General features: G+C 50.5%; 1 protein-coding gene across 2 annotated transcripts in view; it reads right to left on the reverse strand.

Annotated features, from left to right (window-relative positions):
- Positions 1-2,288: 2,288 nt before the first annotated feature.
- WDR93 (WD repeat domain 93) overlaps positions 2,289-23,593 on the reverse strand; it is a 43,534-nt gene continuing 22,229 nt past the window's right edge. Inside the window, exons 8-16 of one of the 2 annotated variants that reach the window (XM_028122202.2) lie at positions 19,726-19,897; positions 18,472-18,542; positions 17,392-17,478; positions 16,222-16,341; positions 14,594-14,723; positions 12,719-12,782; positions 11,748-11,904; positions 11,215-11,413; positions 2,289-2,466 (exon numbers count right to left, since the gene is read on the reverse strand). In XM_028122202.2, the coding sequence (XP_027978003.2) occupies positions 2,370-2,466; positions 11,215-11,413; positions 11,748-11,904; positions 12,719-12,782; positions 14,594-14,723; positions 16,222-16,341; positions 17,392-17,478; positions 18,472-18,542; positions 19,726-19,897 (1,097 nt within the window). In that variant the 3' untranslated portion in view covers positions 2,289-2,369. Of the gene's footprint in view, positions 2,467-11,214; positions 11,414-11,747; positions 11,905-12,718; positions 12,783-14,593; positions 14,808-16,221; positions 16,342-17,391; positions 17,479-18,471; positions 18,543-19,725; positions 19,898-23,593 lie in introns of both variants that reach the window. The other variant, XM_028122201.2, reaches the window with a different exon arrangement.

The raw sequence follows: 23,593 nt of genomic DNA on the forward strand, positions 1-23,593 counted from the left end.
GGGCGAGGCCAGGAGCCACCTTGTCCACCCCACTCCCCAGATGTCATCCCTGCGTTTGCACAACCCTGAGCGTGATGCCCCCTAACTATGGCACTTTGGGCACTCCTTTGACTCACACTAGCTCCAACAGTCCCCTGAGAAGACCCAGGGTTCTCTTTTTTTTAGAGAGAGAGAGTGAGCACACTTGTGTGCCAGCAGGGTGGGTGAGGGGGAGAATCTCAAGCAGACCCGCCCCCCCCGCCCCCCGCCCCGGAGATCATGACCAGAGCTGAAATCAAGAGTTGGACATTTAACTGAGCCACCCAGGCAGCCCGAGGAGACCCAAGGTTCTTGGTCCTTCTGGGGGGTTCTGTCACCCAGTGGGCAAGGACCTCTTTTGGGGACCACTGGCACCGCCCGCTCAGCCTCCGGTGGTGCACCAGCCCTGAGTGGGGCTAGAGCCGTGGGTCCCCAGCTCAGCGCTGCTCAGGCCTCTTCTGCCCATTTCCCGGCACTTTGCCCAGCCCTGGGTCCTCCGCCCTCCTCCCTCCCCCTCTCCAGTGTACCTGGCATATGAGGCTCCTTGTGAATGCCCCAACTCCCCTCCCCCCACACACTAGGCAACAAGGAGCTGGGTGGGCAGCACATGACTTTGAAGAGGGGGGACAGGGCCAGCTCAGCACCCCTCCTGCCTTCTTCCCTTGTGACCTGGCATTTCCCTGTCTTCAGATGGCTCTCCCCTCCTTAGGTTGGGTGGGCGTGACTTCCATGTCCCTCCAGGGATGGGCCCGTGTCACAGGCCTGCGCGGTCAGCCCCAGAGTGGTTCAGGAATGTGACCACACCCAGACCAGTGAGAAGCAGGCTTCGGACTTTGCTGGAACCGTCAAGGAAGGGACACTGGCTGTGGGTGCCGTTGGCGGTCACGTTGCCAGCCAAGCAGACGGCCTCCCTTTTTACAAAGGGAATCAAAACGGAGATGGAGAGTGCTGATGTTCTCCAACACCTGGACCCAGCCACGTGGAATGCATCACACCTGGATTTTTACATTACATGAGCCAACCCGAAAGTTGATTTGAGTTGAGCCGCTGACACTTGATGTTGAAAAAGCCCTTTAGGACTTGATACAGGCTGTTCCAGGCCGTGTACCCTGGGTCTCAATTTCCCTTCTGTGAAATGTGGACAATGATACCCTCTCCAGTTCACAAGGTTACTTGAGGCGCACAGGTCAAGCCCACAATCACAGCAGTGCCCCGTAAACGTTCGTCCTCTGTGCCATTCGGGTGGTGTGTAAGGCCACGGCCATCATCCTAAGTTTCACTCCCTCACCGGAGACGAGGGTGGCCACCGTGCGCGCCGTCTGTCTGGAGGAAGAGGGTTGTTGTGAGAGTCGCCGGTGCTGCCTGTCTCTCGCTCGCCCGGTGGGAGGGCGACGGGCGGAATACCTCGGGGTGGGGGGGCCCCTCTCCGTGCAGGGACGTCCTGCGGTCAGTACCAGCGCCGTGAAGGAGGTGTCGTGGCGATGAGGAGCGTGTGTGACCCCGGGGGGGGAGAGGGATGGGGACACAAAGGGAGCGGCCTGTCGCCCACCTGTCGGGATCCCCGGGGACGGCGACGCGTCAACCACCTGCAGTTGTCAGACGCACCACACGGTGTCCTCGGAGAGGCCGGCGGAGGCCCTGAGCTGGGGCCGCGCTCTGTCCTGTGTTCCTGGAAGGGCCGTTTCCAGAAGAGAAAGGCACCTCTCTGCCCCCCTCCTGTCCTCCACCCTGCCCCCCCACCCCCGGCCTCCTCTAGGGTCCCAGGCCAGGGGTGGTACAGTCCCTGCCTGCCACCTCGCCTCTCAGGCGGCCCCTGTGACCTCAGGCAGTGCCCAGCCACTCTGAGCCTCAGCCTCTCCCAAGTGATTCCGGAAAGGTCATGCGCCGGCACAGAGAGGGAGAGGAAGCAGGTGGGGAGAGAGGGGGCCACGGAGTAGCTGGGGTAGCCTGGGGTCTTGCTCATTTGAGCAAAGTGACTCTCCCGGGCCTAGAAGGTGAGGGGTCCTCACCAGGCCCGGGACTCTGCCTGAAACCACTGCTGGGGCCCTGCTAGGGTCTGGCTCGGCGGGAAGGCAGGGCTACACACCACAGCAACTCTGGAGTCTGGAAACAGTATCGCTGTTTATTGGGGTGACACATCTGCCCATCTGAGGGCTCTGACAAGTGGCTTAGGGTTGAAGGCTCCCCAGATCAAACCTCCGCCTTTGCTGAGGTCCCAGACGGCCAGTCCAGCAGGCCCCTGGGCCTGCTGAGCTGCAGCCCTTTGTCACCGCATCTCTTGCCGTCGGGGCACCCTGGGGTGAAGCGGGCCTGCGGTCAGCCTTTTCACAGAGCCCAGGGCAACAGCCCAGTCACTTCCTGAAGTTCTCTCTTTGGAGAAGCAAGGAGTATCTGCGAAGCCGGGTCCAGTGCTCCTGCTCTTTCACCTTCTTCTCCAGCTTCTGGAACCTGTGGGCCACATGGGTGGGGATGAGAGGAAACCGCTTGGTGCAGTCTGCCCCCCATCCCTCCCGCTCTCAGGTCCCCGGGCAGCCCCTGATGGCCCTGTGCTAAACTCAGAAACTCTCCAAATGGCACATCCACTGCCCGTCTGTGTCCTCAGGACTCAGCCTGGTGCACAGCCCGCCCTCGGAACCCCTTTACTGCCTGACGACAGGGCCGGCATCCTAAACCAGGAGGCGCGCCCCGACAGAAGGCACCGCATGCTGGGGGGCCCTAAACCAGGAGGCGCGCCCCGACAGAAGGCACCGCATGCTGGGGGGCTCACGGTCCGTGTGCGCGGACCACCGGGAGCCACATCACAATGCCAACACGTCCAGTGAATAAACACTCCTTGAACATCTACTAGGGTCCCCAGCTGGACCCCAAGCCCTGCCCTTGCCTGCCTGCCTGTTTGTACCCATTGACCTTTGTCCCGCATTTTTCCTTAAGCCCTTCTTTCCAAACAAGTAGTTTTATTTACTTTTTTTGTTTTTTTAAGATTTTATTTATTTGAGAGAGGGAGATAGCGAGAGAGAGAGCACAAGCAGGGAGGGGAAGGAGAAGCAGGCTCCCTATTGAGCAGGGTGTCCCACGTGGGGCTTGATCCCTTTTCAGCGTAACCCTTAACTCAGGCAAAAGACCCCAGGGGCACAGCAATCGTGATTGAACCCGAAACTGCCCCTCAAGCAATAACATCTACCTAGAGACTTCCGGAGGCCCAGGCCACCCAGACCGGTTTGAACTTAACCCCCAACTCAGGCCTGTGCACATGGACCATGGAGGGACCCACGGGGGGACCGACAGTTACCTTTACCTCAATATAATACTAAAATCGCCACCCAAGGAGGAGCACATGCCTCGTTTGCATAACAACCAACCTATGTACAGGCATGTTTCCTTAAGGCACATGCATGACCGTATGCCCACCTCTACGTACCATGCGAGGCTTCCCTATCTAAATATTCATCCTAACCCTCAAGCAAAGGAACCCATTCACCCTTGCTCAGGCAGTCCCGGCTTTGGAAGTTATTCCCCGTGATCTCCTCATTGGCTGCAGTGTGTGCGACAGCTCGCCTGGTGTAGTTTCCCAGTGAACTCACGTGGGTTTGGTTACACTAGTGACAGGCACGGGCGCTGCAAGTGCGGTAAGGACCAGAGTGCCTGAGACAGCCCCGGTCCCCCCCTCCCCCCCGCCCCGGTTTCCTAAGGGTGACAGGAATGAAAGAAGGTTTCTAATAGGAGGCATGTAAATGCCACCGAGGTCAAATGTAGGAAGGAGGAAGGTTCCACCCTGCCCAGGAGTGCTCCTGGGAGATAAGGTGTTTGAGTTGGGTCTCTTACAAAATAACAGGTTAATTAAAAAACAAAACAAAAAAACAAGTAAATGCACTTCAGTAGAGGAGAGTCAGAGAAGTCCAGGATTCACCCCTCATTCTGCAGGCAGAGGTGACTGCCGGGAGCACGCGGAGGACGCCTTCGATCTGGGGAAGGGGTGCGGGCTGCTGGCCAGGTTTCTGCCTGAGTGCACGGAGGGTGTTAAAACGCTGAGGGCAAGCAGGCGGAGGGCTCCTTCTGGGGAGAAAGGCAGGGATTGCAGCTTTGGATTTGTTTGGAGGCTCTGCCTGCCAAGGGACGTCCACGCGGAGATGTATCTGGTACTCAACTCACTAAACCATTTTTTTCACTTGAAAAAGTAATCTATCCTTTGCTTTAAAAAAAAAAATCAAAGAATCCAGGTGGATATACAATTACAAGCAATCTCCCTCTCACCTCACATCCTGGTTTTCCGTTCCCAAGGCAACCGTAATTAAGAGCTCCTTGTAAATCCTTGGAAATTGTTTATACACGTATAAGCATAGATGTGCATAAAATCTTTTTTTTTTTTTTTTGCTACACACTGTTGTACACCCTGGTGTTTGCACTGGAAATGTATCCTAGAAACTGCTTCTAGGTGGCACTCACAGACCCGCCACCTTCTCTTGCCCTATCGAGGACACTCGGGGCTGCCAATCTCTTGTTAATGCCTCCCAGGCTGCAGTGAGCGTGCCTGCGTGTGGGAGCGAAGGGCAGGGAGGTGGCAGAGTGTGTGCAGGTTACACACTCAGGCTTTGAACCCACACTGCTTGTGCCTTGCTTACAAGCTGGTGACCCTGGGCAGGCGATTTGACCTCCGTCAGCCTCAGCTTCCTCGCTGTGCAGTGGGGATAGTAATGACAGTAAAAAAATAGTACCTGGCACACAGTAGGTGCTCAGTACAGGTCAATCATCATAATACTTCTGCCGCTGATAAATTAGTGGAAGTGAAATTTCTGGGTCAGGAGGTCAAAACAACACGGATGGCTCAGCTGGTGGTTGGAGGTAAGTTCGAGCCCCACATTAGGTGTCGAGATTACTTAAAAATTAAATCTTAAAAAAAGAAAAAGTGACCGTCCAAGAGGCAGCTGAATAGATGGAACGAGGGCCAGTTTTATTTGTTTACTTATTTATTTTAAAGATTTTATTTATTTATTTGACAGAGAGAGAGAGAGAGAGAGAGACAGCCAGAGAGGGAACACAAGCAGGGGGAGCGGCAGAGGGAGAGGCAGGCTTCCGGAGGAGCAGGGAGCCCGATGCGGGGCTCGATCCCAGGACCCTGGGATCATGACCTGAGCCGAAGGCAGACGCTTAATGACTGAGCCACCCAGGCACCCCAAGCGCCGGTTTTATTTTTTTTTTAAGATTTTATTTATGTATTTGACAGAGAGAGAGAGACACACAGCGAGAGAGGGAACAAAAGCAGGGGGAGGGGGAGAGGGAGAAGCAGGCCTCCCGAGGAGCAGGGAGCCCGATGCGGGGCTTGATCCTAGGACCCTGGGATCACGACCCAAGCCAAAGGCAGACGCCCAATGACCGAGCCACCCAGGCGCCCCCCAAGGGCCGGTTTTAAAAGGAAACCTGAAAATAAAGCTGTTCATGTGTGATGATGTGGGTGATTTTCAACATACACTGTTGGTGTGGAGACAGCCTTTCTCTATGATCTAATGGTAAGTAACGGCTAGCCTTTCCTGCATGTGCCATAATGTCCCATGCGGAGATACGGCTGACACTTATTTCATGCACGAAGACGCTGAGGCCTGTCCCGTCACACAGAGGCCCCCAGTCTGTATCCCGGTCCTACTGCACAGCTTGCACCCTGAATTTGAGGCTCTTTATGCCCGCCCTTCAGTGAAGCCTAAGGGAGAAGGTGGAAAACTCCAGCTACCTGACCCTCGAAACTTCTGTTTGGCTAGATGAGCAGCCCCATTTGCTCCTATCTAAAGACAAACCAGGAAAAAATTACTCATAACACACGGGCACAGAACTCTTAAAATCAGAAGAAAATGAACTCACGCTTGGGAAAAAGATCCAAGGAAAGTCAAGGAAGGAGAGAGAGAAATGTACATTATATGTAACAAAAAGCTGCTCAATCTCCTTCACTTCCTAATGAAAATAGTAATGAGCTATCAATTCCTGCCTGCCCAGCCCCTGGCTCCCTTGGCTGTGGACCTGGTCTCTTATGTCACGGCAGAAGCCCACCCGCTGACCAAAACTGGCTGTGGAGAACCCCCAGTCTTGCTGGGCTTTGTATTCCACAGGGAATAAAGGGAAAGCGAGAGAGACAGACAGACAGGAGAGAGACATAGAGAGGAAGGGGCACTCTGTTTCTGTCTGCTTCCTGGTGTCCAGAAATTTCTGTCTTGTGATCAAGTTTGACCCGGCCAGAGATGGCAGACTCTAAAGCAGGGCAGGGAGCCAGGATATGGTGCCTGGAGACCAGGGCTGGAGGAGAGCAGAGGCCAGGCCTCAGGGAATGGGCGGCGGGGTGGGGGGTGGGGGCACATATTTGGTGCTAACTGGCCTCCTTTTAAAGCCCCAAAGGCAGGCTCCCTTTCACACTGGCTGTTTACAAAACAGTCCCAAGTGCAGGTTTTGTGAAAACAATTTGGACAGATGATTGCAAGTCTGAAACTTTGAATCGATTGCCACAGAAACCCATTGCCTTGAAATTTCACCTAGTTTTAGGGCCAATGGAAGCCGTTTCAGACATGAGGAATAAAAAGGGGAGAAAAAGATGAGATTAAAATTTGGGGGGCATATTGTTGTGAGAAACAACAATAGGAAAATGTTAATGACAGAGTCTAAGATGTGGTATGTGGATGTTCAGTGACTTTTTTTTCCTCAAAGCTGCTGTATGTTTGAAAATTTTCAAAATAAGGGGCGCCACAGTGGCTCAGTCGGTTGAGTCCAACTCTTGATTTTGGCTCAGGTCACGATCTCACGGTTATGAGCGAGCCGCATGAAGCCTGCTTAAGATTCTCTCTCCTTCTCCCTCTGCCTCCCCCATTCCACCCCATGTGCACTTTCAAAAGGAAAGAAAGAAAGAGAAAGAAAGAAAGAAAGAAGAAAGAAAGAAAGAAAGAAAGAAGAAAGAAAGAAAGAAGAAAGAAAGAAAGAAAGAAAGAAAGAAAGAAAGAAAGAAAGAAAGAAAGAGAAAGAAAGAAAGAAAGAAAAGAAAGAAAGAGAAAGAAAGAAAGAAAGAAAAGAAAGAAAGAGAAAGAAAGAAAGAAAAGAAAGAAAGAAAGAAAAAAAAGAAAAAGAAAGAAAAGAAAGAAAGGAAGGAAATTTTCAAACTAAAATGTTGGGGCAGGGACTACTCTTTGGGAAAACCCCAGGTATCAGACTTCAGAGCAAGTAGAACAGGAAAAGCCTTCTTTAAATCAATGTTTCCCAATTTATTGCTGGAACCCAATTTAGAAAATGGGTTTTCTGTTGAGATCAGGCCCCAGTAAATGTTCCTTCAATCTGGGCTGGCTACAACCACACAGTGTGACCCCTCCCAGCTCCTGCTAAGTCCTGGGACCCAGTCAGCACCTCCCTGAGCTTTTCTGTTCCCAAACTCTCAAGCCCCTGGTCCCTGATGTCCCACCTGGCCAACCCCTCCAGACTTCTCCCCTGCAGAAGGTTGCCCGGGAGGCAGTTCTGTCCACCCCTCCCAGCGGCTATGGGGCCTTCCCAGGCAGAGCTTGAGGTGTGGGACCTAAGAGGTAAGCTGTGTTGACAGGAAGGAAAGACATTTGAAAAAGGGGACTGTAGATAAGTCCCACTCCAGGGGCGCCTGGGTGGCTCAGTTTGTTAAGCATCTGCCTTTTTTTTTTTTTTAAGATTTATTTATTTATTTTGAGAGACTGAGAATGAGAGAGAGAGAGAGCACATGAGAGGAGGGAGGGTCAGAGGGAGAAGCAGACTCCCCGCCAAGCAGGGAGCCCGATGCGGGACTCGATCCCGGGACTCCAGGATCATGACCTGAGCCGAAGGCAGTCGCTTAACCGACTGAGCCACCCAGGCGCCCAAGCATCTGCCTTTGGCTCAGGTCATAATCCCGGGGTCCTGGGATCGAGCCCCGCACTGGGTTCCCTGCTCAGCAGGAGCCCGCTTCTCCCTGTCCTCCCTGCTTGTGCTCTCTGTCACTATCTCTGTCTCTCTCTTTCTCAAATAAATAAAATCTTAAAAAAAAAAAAAAAGAAAAGAAAAGAGAAGTCCCATTCCCACAGGAACACAGACTGGAGGAGGTCAGGGCAGAAGAACCTCATCCTTACGAGAGCAGGCCCAACCACAGGGGAGTGGAGAAATATATGGTAGACACATCCTTTCCATGGAAATTATATAGGCATTAAAAACCATATTTATAAGGAGTTTTTTCTTAAAAAACAATTAACTTATATTCTGGAGTGACACAAAGCCAGACTTAAAAACTGAACATGAAACAGGATCTCAACTTAGTAAAAACGCCAAAGGAAAAACCTGAAGGAAATGCACTAACGTAGTAGCAGCAGTGCTAGGGTTTTTGTGATGGATGGTGGGTTATTTAAATTTTTTTTTGCATTGTTCTGTTTTCCAAATTTCAATAAGTGCATATATAATAACTTCTATCAGAAATACTGAATAACTTTTTTACAAGGGGAAGTACTCAGTTACAGTAGTAAGTTCTGCTTGAAGCAAATTTCAGGGGCTAAGTAGGGTTCCTTCTGCGGGTGTCTGAGTACTAATCTCCACTTACAGCTTGTTTGAGGGTGGGCCTTGTCAATCAGGGACTAAGGCAGCCTGAGTTGGCCGGGCCCTCTGCTGTCAGGCAGGAGGCGAGCCTCCCAGTACTGGAAATGTGGGGCTGGCGGGGTCCATTCCCCCAAGTGGGGCAGCCAGTTGGCTTCTGGGTCAAGTGGGAAGTGTCACCCTTTCTAGGCCAGTAAAAGAGGGGGTCAGACTGAAAGGCAGAAATGGAAACAAGCTCCTTAAACAAGGAGTTCTCTGGGTGTTATCAAGAAAGAGCTCCAGATATACTCGGCCATCAAAAAGAATAAAACCTTGCCACTTGCAACGACGTGAATGGAACGAGAGGGTATTATGCTACGCGAAATAAGTCAGAGAAAGACAAATACTATATGATTTCACTCATGTAGAATTTAAGAAACAAAACAGATGAACATAGGGGAAGGGAAGGAAAAATAAAATAAGATGAAAATTGAAAGCGAGGCAAACTATAAGAGACAAACTCTAGGAAACGAGCTGAGGGTCGCTGGAGGGGAGGTGGGGGGGTAGGGGTAACTGGGTGATGGGCATTAAGGAGGGCACTTCATGTAATGAGCACTGGGTGTTATATGCAACTGACGAACCACTAATTTCTACATATGAAACTAATTTTAAAAATTTAAAAAAGAAAGAGCTCTAGAAAGCTCCGTGCCAGGACCTCCCCCGAGGAGAACAGTCACACGACAGCCATGACCTAAACTCATACTCTTGACTTTTTTTTAAACCATTATTTTAAATTTTCCAAAATAACATATTATTTTTGTAGAAAAGCTGCAAATAGGGAAAACACAAAGAAAAAAAATCACACATACATCATTACCCAAATATAACTACCACTATTATGGGTATACACACTTCCAGTCTTTTTTACTCAAAATCAGGATTATACTGTAATATTTTATAACCTCTCCCCATCTTTTATTTAGAAAAATTTCAAACCTACAGAAAAGTTGCAAGTAGTACAATGAACCTGCACCTATAATTCACCACCAGTGAACATTTTGTCTGTCTCTCTTTCTATGAATATTTTCCTGGGTTTCACTTCACATTTTCTCTTTCTCTCTCTAAATGTTTTCCTGGCCCGCTTGCAAGTAAGTTGTAGACTTCATGATGCTTCACCCTTAAATTCTTCAGCCACATGTCCTCAGAACAAGTCAAGCCATCAAGGGTTAAAGTAAGAACCCTCCGTGGGAGGAACAGCTGAACACTCTTGGTAAATCTTCAGTCAGGAGAAATGTCCACTGACCCCTTCTTTGCTGACCTCCCCCAAGACCCACAGACCATCCCCCTCTCCTGAGGAATGGCCCTGCTTCCCTCCCAGGGATGCTGAAAGCCACCAGGCAGCCCACCAAGCCCAGGAAGGAACCGAGCGCAGCAGGTAAATGCTGTCATGGGGGCCGTGGCGCCACCTGACGGTGGTGTTTAGAGTTTCCGGGGCACAAACTGGGATTAACCCAGCATCATTCTTGGACCTACCTGTGCCCAGCACTTAACACGTATTATCTCTCGAATACCTACAAAACGCGAGGGCCAGGCATCGTCGACGAGCCCACAGCACAGCGTGGTGCACCGTGGCTGTTGGACAAATCTTTTTTGAATTAACGAGGAAACTGAGGCTCTTGGAGGTTAAGGGACTCAACAAGGTCTCAGGGTTAGTAAGCGGTGGTATTGGATTTCAGACCTGAGAATCCTGGCCATTCCACTTCATTCCTCTGGAGGCAAGAGTAAATAGCAAAAGGCGGAGTGGTCATAAAGGGTTGTTACATGGCCAGGAGAGATCACAGAGTCACAGAGTGGACACTACAGAAGGCCCTGGAAGGGAAGGGGCCACCGGAGTCCCCTGCTCTGTCGTGGCGAGAATCCAGGGCTCCACTGGTGACCCCATCCAGCCTAAAGTATATGGTCCAATCACGACACAAATCATCAGTAAGAATTTGCAAGACGCCAGAAATTTGTGGCGGATAGATGAGAAGAGGCACCTGCTTCTCCAGAGCGGACAGAGCACGGCTCACGATGCTTCTACAGCAGAAAGGACTTCGGACAGAGTCCCAGCCGGACTGGGTCAGTGGAAAGGGGACAGACGCAGGACCTAACCGTTTGTCCAGATGAAGGATAAAGCAGAGGGGGCTTGGACCAGGGGCTGGCAAAGTTTCTATAAATGGCCCAGGTCAATGAGGCGGGCCTTACGGGTCAGCTGGTGTCTGTTGGCGGTGCTCAGCTCCAGCACACAAGCAGCCGTCGGTAAACCTAACAAACGGGCCCGACTGTTCCAGTAATTCCGGAGAAACGGGCACAGCCCCTTGTTGGCCAGCCCCTGTCTTTGATAATCCAAATATGATTTTTAAAAAACCAAAGAATTGAGAAAGCAGAAAGCAAAGACAGTCTTGACAAGGAGAAAACAGCCACTGGCAGCCCTTCCTTACCAGCCTGAATCCACTGCTGAATCACCAAGCTGAACGGGAACGGGCTCCCGGGCTATGATAGGGTGGGGTCCCCCGCTGAAGGGGGAACCTAAATGCTGGACCGTTCTTACCATCAAACACACGCCACTAGTCCTCCACCCAGAGATAATCCCAGCTGCAGGGACGGGAAGCAGACCCAGGACTCTACCTCTTCTGGAGGAAACTCTCACATCTTTTCTCCAAGGGCAGCACCTGGGCAAAGGCTGTGTTCTCTGTCATGTCAGTTTCAGGAATGGTGTGATTTCTTGAGATGTTTTCCAGGAGTGGGTAGGCCTCGAGATTAAAATAGAAAACAGAATTCTGGATGTCCTTGGTGTCGTCGGATTCAATTTCGTCTGGGTGGTCTCCTGAAATGAGAGAGCCGTGTGCTGTGGAGGGATGACCTTCTCTGTGGGCTGGGCGGGCACAGGGGGGCTCCTCTCTGTTTGTAAAGGCTGGGTCACTGGGACTGAGCTGTGGGGGGCTCACTTGATCTGGAGCAGCAGGATTCCAGAGAGAAGACCTTGCCTAGCGCTTTAGCTAAGTGCCTAGTGAGGACTGAACAGCTGTGTCCTTTTGCCTTGTGGTGTGGGGTTGAAGAGCAGGGAAGAGATCGGGCGGCATCACCCTGTGCTTTGGGGGCGGGGGGGACGGAGAGTGTCAGGGAAATAGTCAGCAGGCCACAGGGTCCCCCTCCTCTACCTCGGAGCAGGAAACACGGGTGTTGAACAGACACGGCAAACAAGGGCTTCCAGGGGACCGCCAGATGGTAGGTTCTGGGTAGAACAAAGGCACAGATGATCTGAGGCTTGGCCACATCCATGAGCTGTACAGAGCCATTCTTGCCGAAGATCAGCAACTGGGAAGCAAAGAGATGGCAATGGGGACTTCTCTGTCGCCTCCGTTTGGAATGAGAGAAGCAGCTGGCCATAACGACCGGCAATAGAGAGAACTGGTTTGCCTTCAGGCACCCAGGGCTGCTCAGGGAGCAGAGAAGTGTGTGTTTACTACTCTGGGGGCCCCAGCAGCAACAGGCCCTCCTCCAGGTGCTGGGTCTGATCCTCTGTGGTGCTTCCCCTTCTACCCTGGCTTCTCCTAGTTCACCAGCATCCCCCCTGCTGGGGAGCTGGTCCTGCACATGGTTGCGGTGCTGCCTCTGTGCACAAACCCTTTCCTCCTGTCCTCAGGGGCCCCTGCTCCTGGCCTGAGATCGGAGGCAGACCTCCCTCCTGCCTGGGCTCCTTCCTCCTTGTAGATGAGCATGCTAGACGTACCCCAATGTCATCGTCTTCCACCTGCCACACCGTTTCCCCTCCCCCACACTCAAATGTCCGACGCCTGCCCTTGCCCCCTCCAGCCCTTCCTGTCACGGCCCCCCAGAGCAGCCGCCCGCCCCCACCAACTTCCGTAGGCTGTCAGCAACCCTCTCTCTGCTCCTGGCATCCAGCGCATCATGCCTCATGGCCTCTCTTGTCTCCCAGGGCAGCTGCTCAGCGATTCGTCTGTCTTCCCAGCTGAACTGTGCACCCCAGCAGGGCAGCGACTTGCCCCTTCATCCCCACGTGGCCCAGAGCTCATCTGGTGCCTAGCACTTGACAGGCCTTCAACACATGGTTTCTGAAGGGCAAATGACCACATTTACTGACGAGGAGAGAGGGGCATGAGGAACCTACCATGCCGGGTAAGGCTAGGACCGGGGCCACTGCACAGATGGCCTCATCCAGGTGCTTTACTGGCCTGCAGGAAACAAGACACACAGACATTCATACCGGAAGTGTTCAGGCTGTGCTATCCTCTGCTGGGCATACATCCCAGACACACTCTTGTATATAAGCACCAGGAGACATGTCAGAGACTGTTCAGAGTAGCAAATACTGGGGACAATCTGATTGTCCACTGGTAGGAGCATGCCTCGTTGTGGTCTATTATATGACAGGCTGCAGTGCCGGTGGGAAAATAACCGAGCCGCGTTCCCCAACATGTGCGACTCCCATGAACAAGGTCACAAGGTATAGAAGAAAAAGCGCTGAGAAACAGGCTGGAGAATACATAGGACATGATTCCATTTACAAAGTCCCCAAATATGCACAGCTAAACGATAGGTTACTTGGAGATACAGGTGGTTAATTCTTACAGGAAAGTGAAGGAATGATGAATTTTGGAAAAGGATATTATAGATTGAAAAAGAAACTGGCCGTAATATTTAGCAGCTACTCCTATCAAAAGGTGGAGTCAAGGGGCGCCTGGGTGGCTCAGTCAGTTGAGCATCTGACTCTTGGTTTCCACTCAGGTCACGGGCTCACGGGTTGTGGGATTGAGCCCCGCTGCTTCCGGCTCCTTGCTCAGTAGGGAGTCTGCTTGAAAGATTCCCTCTGTCCCGCCCCCTGCTTGCACACACGCACTCTCTCTCTCAATATAAATAAATAAATCTTAAAAAAAATAAAATGTCTTAAAAAGAAAAGGTGGAGTCAGTTTTCCCAGTGCTTGACTGCGGGTGTGGCCATGTGACATGCTCTGTCCAGTGTGCCGTGAGCAGAGGCCTGGAAAGCGTTTGTGCATTGCTTGCTGAGGGGACCCCTTAAGCTTCCAGGTGATGGAGGCTGAGACAGCCCACAGGAGTGGCCACAAGGATGAGAAACAAGTGTCCTGGCCAACGGCCAGCTATGTGAGTGAGGGCACCTAGGACCGTCCAGCCCCTGGCCGAACTGCCTGCTGCCTGAGGCAACACATGAGAGCCTAAGCAGAGAGACCAGTGGAGGAGCCGCCCACCTGAGCCTCACCCAAATTGCTGACCTACAGGATCAGGGGGTCCTGGGCTAAACAGTGACTGTTTTCAGCCTTAGCTGACCTGGAGACGATCTATTTTTTTAAAAGATTTTATTTATTTATTAGAGAGACATAGTGAGAGAGAGCACGAGCAGAGGGGAGAGGGAGAAGCAGACTCCCCGCTGAGCAGGGAGCCTGACACGGGGCTCAATCCCAGGACCCTGGGATCATGACCTGAGCCAAAGGCAGACGCTTAACCGGCTGAGCCACCCAGGTGCCCCTGGAGATGATTTATTGCTTAAGCTTGTACAGGGGAGATTTTCTCTCTCTCCAGATACACACACACACACACACACACACACACACACACTACATATAGTGTATATATACTGTACATCTATGCATAAACACATATGGTATATATACAGATACACCCTAAATACACACACATACGTATTATATAGATCATTTGCATGCATAAAGTATTTTACAATTTAAAAAAGAAAGAGACCCTTGAGGAAATGGATAAAAGGCTATTTTGGCAGAAATGATCCTCTTCTCGGTCATGTGGGACATGAAAGGTGTCATTTGCGCCGTCATACAATTTTGTGAGACAAGTTTTACATATCTTTCCACGTATAAAAGACAGTGGGGACCTTGAGAAGCTCACAGGGAGGGTGGTGGCTACAGAGCAAGTGGACTCCTGCTGGGGAGGTGGTCAGTTTCCTATTAGTCATCTGGTTGGCAGATCATTTACCCTGTCTTGCGCTCAAGCCACCAACCTCTCAACAAGCACACTGATGGTGGGTCCTTGGGTCCCTTTGGCTGTCACCAGATAGAGAGAAGAATCTGTGCACAGCACCACACATTTCATTTGGGATTTCAGGGGACTCTCGGGGTACATGTTCTGTCCTTCGTGGACTAAGAAGTACTTCAGGAAGTGAATGCTCTGGCAGGAACATCCCTTGGGAAGAGCGATGACCCCAAGAGGGAAACCTGGAGAAACAATCGCAAAAGCAGGTCAGAAAAGTAGGTAGAGGATGATGCAGCCATGGGCGCAGGGTCTGTGACCAGCAGGTATATGAGGGATGTGAAGGCAAGATCCAGCAATGAGAACCCTCTGAGGGTGAAACCAGAAACCCCAATGCCCAGTGGGAGAGAAGAGCCCCCGCTTCTGAGTATGGAGAGGTGTGGAGGACAGGGAGGACCAGCCCTGTGGAGGCGAGCGAGTCAGCACTGGGACCGAAGAAAAGAACTTACACCCAGCCAGGTCCTGAACCACAGCTGACCGTGGCAGGTCAAGGTGCATCAGAGGGGGCAAGGGGTGGGTGGTCTCAGAGAAGGAGAGGGAGCTGTGTGTATAGCCAAGCAATATCCACAATGTATCGATGTCCAGAAAAATGAAAGCAAGCTATTGGGCAAGTGAATGTGCAATTAGGAACATTCTTCTGCTCTTGACATATCTTTAGGTATTGTAAGAATGCCGTGGGTTCAGTAACTCAAGTTCAAGAGGGCCTATAGCCATGTTTATCTTTCCACCATGTGGGCAGAGTGCCTGCTATGGGAAACAACCATGGAATTCTTCAGATGGAAATAGGGGCACCTGGGTGGCTCAGTCGGTTAAGTGTCCGACTCTTGGTTTCGGCTCAGGTCATGATCTCATAGGTGTTGGGATAGAGCCACGTGTTGGGCTCTGTGCTCGGTGGGGAGTCTGTTTGAGGTTCTCTCTCTCTCCATCTCCCTCTGTACCTCCCCCCCCACCCCATAAATAAATAAATAAATAAATAAATAAATAAATAAATAAATAAATACATACACTCCTTTAGATCCTGATCAATTTAGGGCAACTAGACACCACTGATTTTCTCCACCTGCAGAGCTGGACCCAAGGCCCTGGGGCCCTGGGCCTCTAGCAAGGTGCCACCCACCCAGAACAACTGCTGGTCTTGCATTGGCCACCTTAGAGGTCTCTTAGCTTCCATACCAGTGAGGTTCTCACTGACCAGGGTGGGGGTAGAATAGCAGGAAGGCAGACTTGCTTATTTTCAGAGCCTGAGGGATAGGAGGGAGGAGGGCTGAGGCGGCCATGACCCCACATCCTGGGCTGGAAGACACTTCCTCGCCAGAGTGTGACAATGAGGTAATGGACAGACTCCCAGGCCCTGGGCCGGTGCCGGGTACGGAGCAAGCACTCAATAAATCCACAGGGAATGGGAATTGTCAGCACATATTAAGTTCAATAAATGGACAGCGAATAAGTGGATGAGGGGAAGAGAGGACCAGCTCCCCGAGTTGACTTAAGAACACAGAGTAACTAACAGAAGGCCCAGAGCCTACAGGAATTCCAGAGTTCCTGACTCTCGTTATCCAGAGACCCATCTAGGTGTTCGGCAGAGATGGGGGGGCTCACCTTCGGCCAGGTCCCACAGCGTGAGCACACCATCCTCACAGGCCAGCACTAGGAAGGTGCAGGTGCAGCTGAGCTGGGAGACCGCAATGGGTGCAGCACAGGGCCAGACGCCCTCCGGGTCTAGTGGGGAGGACACCACCTGCTAGGCTGACCCCCCAACCCTGCACCCACCCATCACCTCCACTGCACAGCCCGAGACCCTGACTAGTCTGCCTGTCTGGGATGTGGGCAGGAGCCGCTGTCTGGGCTCACCATCTCTCTTGCCTCTCAGCAGTGCTGCCTCCTCCCTCAGGATAAAAGAAGGGGTCATATTACTATTCCACTGCAGCGAACCCTGAACGAGGTGCTGAGCACTGTGGTAAGCGCTTTACATGCCTCCTTTCAGTTAATTCTCACAAGGGTCCCATGAGGTGAGTCCTATTAGTACCCCTATTTCACAGATGAGGAAACTGAGGCAGAGATGTAAGCGACCTGCCCACGGTCCCAGCCAATCAGTACAGAGGTCGAGATTGGAAGCCACGCTACCTGGGAGAGCTGGAAGGAGAGAGATTCTTCCTTTGTCCATTTTTACATTTTACTATACTTGTAAAGTGTAATTCTGAAGTATAACATAAGTGTACAGCTCAAGGAATTACCACAAAGTGAACTTGCTTACGTAACTGCTTCCATGAGTTTGTATAAACCAAACAACCGCCATATTTCCAAAGTGCCTTCAATCTCAAAGAGCTTTCACATCTAGAGACCCTCTGGATTTTGCTATGAGTAACAAGTGCGAGCAGTGGGCAGGGATGGTGTCATGAATTAGTTCTGTGTTTCAGATGAGAAAATGGGACTGGGGCTCTCAGTGACTGGCCTGACAACACACAGCTTGCAGACCGTTGGGCTGGGGCTGGACCGGGCCTCTGATGCCAGGCCTCGGTTTACTTGAGCTGCCAAAGGAGCCCTAGGGACCTGACCAGGCTTTGTCCCTATTGACCTGTTCTCTTTAAGGAACGGGACCGTTCAGAGACAGAGCCTTGCAGTCACTGACACCCCAGCCACTGAGCCACCTGCTTCAGTCTGCACAGCTCTCGTCCCCTAAAGTGACACATCAGTCACATGCCCTCAACTAAGCTGGAGAAGGACACATTCTGAGAGCCCCGAGCTTAGGCAACTCCCATCTCAAAGTACCGACTTTATCCTTCAGAGTTCGGTGAAGCGAATAGAAGAAGAAGTTGTGACTTCCAGCCCAGTGTATGCCAAGGACACAGGCTACCCCTGGGAAAGAAGAGAGAAAGAAGCATCACATAAGGAATCTGGGTACCCTCTGGTTTGTACGGAAAGTGTTTGCCCAAGAGGAAGTCGGTTTGCAATCAAAAGTGGTCTGTTCTCGGGGGTGCCTGGGTGGCTCAGTCGGTTGAGCGTCTGCCTTGGCTCAGGTCATGATCCCAGGGTCCTGGGATCGAGCCCCACATGGGGCTCCCTGCTCAGCAGGAAGCCTGCTTCTCCCTCTCCCACTCCCCCTGCTTGTGTTCCCTCTCTCGCTATCTCTCTCTCTGTCAAATAAATAAATAAAATCTTAAAAAAAAAAAAAAGTGGTCTGTTCTAATGGGCAACAGGCAAAAGAAGGACGTGCCTCCTGGGTGGGGGGGCACCCCTGGGAGGGCTGTTCCTAGGGCCGAGTCACCTTCCCGGGTGAGGAGGACAGTCACACTGCCCCTTGCCTGCTTTCACATCTTCTGGATAATTCACGTCCTCTTGGCCATCAGTGTTTTAATACTTTATTATTTTATTATTTTTTATTTTATTTTTTAAGATTTTTATTTATTTATCAGAGAGAGAGAGAGACAGAGACAGGCAGAGGGAGAAGCAGGCTCCTTGCTCAGCAAGGAGCCCGAAGTGGGTCTCGATCCCAGGACCCTGGGATCATGACCTGAGCCGAAGGCAGACGCTTAACTGACTGAGCCACCCAGGCGTCCCTTGGCCGTCGGTGTTTTAAATAACCTTTTCTCCAAAATGAATTTGAGTCCAGAAGCAGCCCGGCGGGCTATGTGCTCACACCCTCCTCTGTGGCAGGTCACTCCGCAAAGACCATGCCAGCCTCCGTCATCAGGGAATCTGGGTGCCATGCGTCCAACCAGAAAGTTACGCTACAGCTGCGAAGCTGGCGACCCACTTTCCGCCTCATTCCCTCCCACACACAGGGTCTGCTGAGGCATTCCCTCGAGTGGATCACTGCCAAGGATAACTCCCTGCTTCGTGTTCATTTACCTGAGGGGCCCTTGACTTCCACTGGCATTGTAATTATTCTGCTGGGAAGGAGGAAATGGAACGTGGCCATGCTGGGGGAAAAAAGACACACCAGTCAGAGCCCTGGCAGACTCCTTGGCCAGGAGAGATGCTGACAGAGTCTTGGTACTAAAACCAGACGTGGGTGTTTAGGATGGACCTTCCCGGGGGTACAGGGCCATGAGCTCAATCACATTCTGTGTGCTGGTCCTGGTGGCTGCAGACCTTGGAAGTTGGTGAGGGCAGGGCAGGCTGAGCTGCAGGAGTCACTCCCAGGCTGGAAACAGCACCCACCACCGAGCAGAACTTTCTCTGTCCTAGGGGAAGATCCCTTAGTAACCAGACTTGGCTCACTTATGCTGGGGGCAATCCCACCAGGGGGGTGCTAATAAATTTGCTCTTAAGAAAAAAAGCAAACCAATTTCCTGATTTATAGAGTTTGCTTTTACAAGAGCTTCTTGCGGTAGAAAGGCTCCCACTGCAGACACTGCGGGCAGTTTAACAACTAGCCTGCAAGACTCCTAACTGCCCTGCTAGGCCGTGTACCCCTGAACCTCGCTGGGTCCCGGTTCGGGTCTCCGGTGGCTGCTATGAGGGTGCAACCCTAGGAGTCTGTGTCCTGAAGTGAGAAAATTCGAGGTGCACTTGACAGCAAGACGTGAGGCCTCGCTTCCCGCCTGAAGCAAGAACATTCCTGAGGTCCAGCATAGCTGTGAGGACAGCTAGTTCCTAAAACCAGCTCCACCATGTTCAAAGACTGGGGCTCAGTTTCTACAATCACAGCAGGGGGATCTTGAGCCCTACCTGCTGCCGGAGGTTACAAAGGAAGGTATTTTAGTAATTATACGTTAACATATTACATTTAGAAAGACTGGATGGAAATTGAGGAAATCTGAAGAGTGTGACTTTTATTTCTCTCTTTAGGGTCTTCTGTGTTGTCTAGATAATCAGGAAAACAAGTTTTTAAGACATGATGTGCATAAAATTATAAAATCAACTCCTCATCTGCATACATGTCTATCCCCTCTTTGAAATCCGTGTGATCAGACTCTGTTCTAATGTATTCGAACAATCTCCACACACCTTTTCAAAAGATCTGCTGAAATCCTCGGAAAAATCCCCCAAGCCAGGAGGAGCTTTTAGACTTCGGATGAATTCGAGGGCTTGTGTCGATTGCTGCGTGTGCCCCCACAGCTCGCGGGGATCGGGGTGCCCCTGCGGCCTCTGCCCGCTCACCTGGGTGGCTCCTCTTCCCACTCCTTGTCCAGGTACTTCTGGTGTGAGGCGAGGAAGATGGCCGCCAGCTGCTCCCACTGACTGTCTTTGATGAAGTGGTTCTGCCCGGAGCCCAGCCCGCAGTAGTCCTCTACCTTTGCGAACACTTCCAGGGGGCTTTTAAATGTGGTACCTCGGTTGAAAAGATTCCAGAATTGGTCAAACCATGGGACTTCCCCCTTCCTGATGTTCCCTCCTTCCTCCGTGCTTCCGGGTTTCCTGTGGAATCCCTCATCCTCAGAAATCCATCTGGGAGCCCAGCGTTCGGCCTTCTCCCTGCCTCTTTCCGACCCCGGCTGCTCAGGGAGCGCAGGCAGCTGCCGTCCCTCCTCCTGCTCCTACCGCCCCATCCCACCATCACTTCCTGTTTCCGATTTACCGGATCCGCAGAGGAGGCCAAGGAAATGTTCAGGAGGTCACTAGAGGCCTCAGACCACCGCTGCTGTCCTCCCAGCTCAGCAAGGCCCCAAACCTGCCAGTTATGGTCACTACTGAGCCGCTGCTGAAGGCCCACCTAAGCTGACAGTCCTGCCCCCTACCTGTGTTCACATCTACCCAACTACCGTCCTTCAAAAACCTCTCCGCCACTTTTCTTACCACTCCACTTCCCCTGAAACCTTTCATTTCCTTCTTTTTCAACTGTTCCTAAATCCACAGTAAAACTGGGCGATTGGTTTTTCTGGGTGCCCGCCCCAGCTTTCAGAACTCTGCTCTCTTTGGAGGGTGCCCAGGAGGCCGCGCAGTGCCCCAGGTCCCCTTCCCCAGAGGCAACCAGAGACGACTGGTTTCTGGAATTCACTGCTACAAGGAGACCCCTTCTGTTTAAACAGATGGTAACATACGATACACTGGTACTTCCCGGAAGTGTGCTCCCAGATCAGCAGGGATCCGGCAGGCTCAACCGGAACTTGTTAGAAATACAGATTCTTGGGCTCCACCCCAGGCTGAAACGGAAACTCTGTGGGTGGGGCCCGGCAATTTGGGTTCTAACAAGTTCTCCAGGCGAGTCTGATCCCTATGCTTGAGAATTGCTCTTAGACACTAGCACTTTTGCATTTTTCACTCACAGTAGCTTGGAGAGCTCTTCATAACAGTACTATAGAGCTTCCTCACTGTTGCTTGTTTTCATTCACTAAGCATTTTTATTGTGAAATATAACACATTCAGCAAAGAGCATAAAAAATATATATCTTAATAAATTATTACAAGGCAAACATCTGTCTCTACTCAGGTCCAGAGACAAGACATCAGCTGCTCCCCAGAAGCTCCGCAAAGGCCCGTCTCGAGTCACAACCTCCTGGGAAGAGCAGCAACCACTCTCTTGGCTTCTATGTAAGCTCTGCGTGACATTTATTTTACTTCTGCTATCTAAATGTGCATCTAAACGCGATAGCTTTGTTTCGCCTGATTTTGAACTGTATACACAAATGGAATTGTATACAGTGTTAACTCTATGTCTGCCCTCTTTGGCTTAGTACTCTTCCTGAGATTTGGCCATTTTGTTGTGGAGAGCTGTAGTTTATTCCTTTTTATCGATAGTATTCCATCAAGTGAATGAATATATGACTGTTTCTTTATCTGTCCTATCGTTGATGGACATTTCGGTTGTTCCATGTTGGGGGCTACTGAAAAATCACGCCACTGTTACCATTCTTGTCATTTTGGTTGTTCCATGTTGGGGGCTACTGAAAAATCACGCCACTGTTACCATTCTTGTATGTGTCTGTCAATGCCTGGTGCGCATTTACTTGTAAACCTATCAGGTGTATACCTAGAAGGAGGGGGACTGCTTCACCCTGGTTTGCTCAGAAGTTCCCTAGTGTTAGCACTGAAAGCCGCACATCCCAGGAAACCCCTCAGCCCCCGGCAAGCTGGAACGGTTGGTCATACGGCCTAGGAGTGTAAGCGCTGGGTCTCAGGGTATAAATTATCGTCAACATTACTAGATCATACCAAACTGTTTTCCAGAGTGATTGTACTGACTTTCACCGGTCCAGTGTATGAGAGTGTATGGTTAGTCCACATCCTCACCAACTTGGTACCGTCAGCCTCTTTCCATTGTTGCCATTCTGGTGGGTGTGGAGTGGTAGCTCATTATGGTCTTAATTTGCATTTCCCTGGTAACTAAGGATGTGGAGTACATATGTTCATATGTTTATCGGCCATTTGAATAATCTCTTGCCTGTTTTATACTAGATTATCTCTTTTCCTTAATAAATTGTAGGAATTCTGTATATACTCTTGATATGGACTATTCATATGTTTTACGTGTTTTGCAAATCTTCTCCCACTATGTGGCTTGCTCTTTCATGCTTTTAATGATGTCTTAGGGTAACTAGAAGTCCTTAATTTTAGTAGCCACATTTATCAAATTTTTCTTTCATTATAAGGGCTTTTTGTATTTGTTTTGTGTGTTTTGTTTAAAAAGTCTTTCCCTGCCCAGAAGTCATAAAGATATTGTCTTATATTAATTTTTAAAAGCTTTATTGTTGGGGCGGCTGAGGGCTCAGTCAGTTAAGTGTCTATCTTCGGCTCAGGTCATGATCTCAGGGTCCTGGGATCAAGCCCTGCATCAGGCTTCCTGCTTGGCGGCAGGGCAGTCTGCTTCTCCCTCTCCCTCTGCCCCTCCCCCCACTTGTGCTCGCTCACGCGTTCTCTCTCTCTCTCTCTCAAATAAATAAAATCTTTTTAAAAATTTCAAAAGCTTTATTGTTTTCTCTTTCCTATTTACTTCCATGGTTCAACTGGAATTTATTTTTGTGTATGGCATGAGGCAGGAGTCAAGTCTCACTTTTGTTTCCATATGGACAAGCAGTACCATTTACTGAAATGACCATCCTTTCTCCACTGCTCTGGAGTGTCACCCCTCAGGTATCAAGTGGCCACTAATGCCTGGGTCTGTTCTGGCCCCTATATTTCATTCATCTATTTTTCTATCTTGTCTTAATCACTGTATCAGCTTTATAATAAATCTTGATGGAGCATCATCATGTTCTTTTTATGAGAGTGAATTGGATATTCTTGTCCTTTAGAATTTCCTTCTTTGTTTTGTTTTGTTTTGTTTTGTTTTGTTTATTCATGAGAGGCAGAGGGAGAAGCAGGCTCCCCGCTGAGCAGGGAGCCCGATGTGGGACTCGATCCCAGGATCCTGGGATCATGACCTGAGCCGAAGGCAGACGCTTAACCATCTGAGCCACCCAGGCGCCCTCCTTCTTTGTTTTTAATGGTTGCAAAATATTCCTTTGGATGGGTGTATCAGATTTTATTTAACTAGTTTTCTGCGTCTATAAATACTGCTGCAGTGAACATTCTAGATCTTTGATGTCTTGTGCAGGTATTGAAAGGATAGACTGTCCTCTGCCTACAGTGGACTTCTCCTCTGCTCCTCATGACCTACCCCCACTTATCTTTCAAAACCTTCCCAAATGTCCCATCCTTTGATAAAGACTTTGCCTCTCTGTGGGCAGAGTTAGTCACTGTTTCCTCTATGTTTTCATGGTCCTAGATGTTCCCCATTGCTGCACTTATCATATCCTACAATGCTGGTTTCCTCTTACTCTTCCTTGGTAGAACTGCAGCTTTTAGAGCACAAGATCTACTCATCTGTGTGCTTGGTGCATTATTGGCACTCAGCAAATACTGATGAATGAACTAACGTAAGAATATAGAAATGAATAAACTCCAGCTAGAAGTCTGTCTTTCCTGATTTCCCAATTCTGTTAGTTAGCTGTATCCTTGTAACATTTATATTTTTTTGTCTTTAGATCCCAGAGCTTATGACTTAAAAAATTTTTCCTTTCAGAATTATACTTGTAATTTAGATATTGCT

The sequence above is a fragment of the Eumetopias jubatus genome, unplaced genomic scaffold (genome assembly GCF_037043125.1).
Source record: "Eumetopias jubatus isolate StellerSeaLion01/CBP00866 unplaced genomic scaffold, mEumJub1_p1.0 scaffold_7, whole genome shotgun sequence".
Classification (NCBI taxonomy): domain Eukaryota; kingdom Metazoa; phylum Chordata; class Mammalia; order Carnivora; family Otariidae; genus Eumetopias; species Eumetopias jubatus.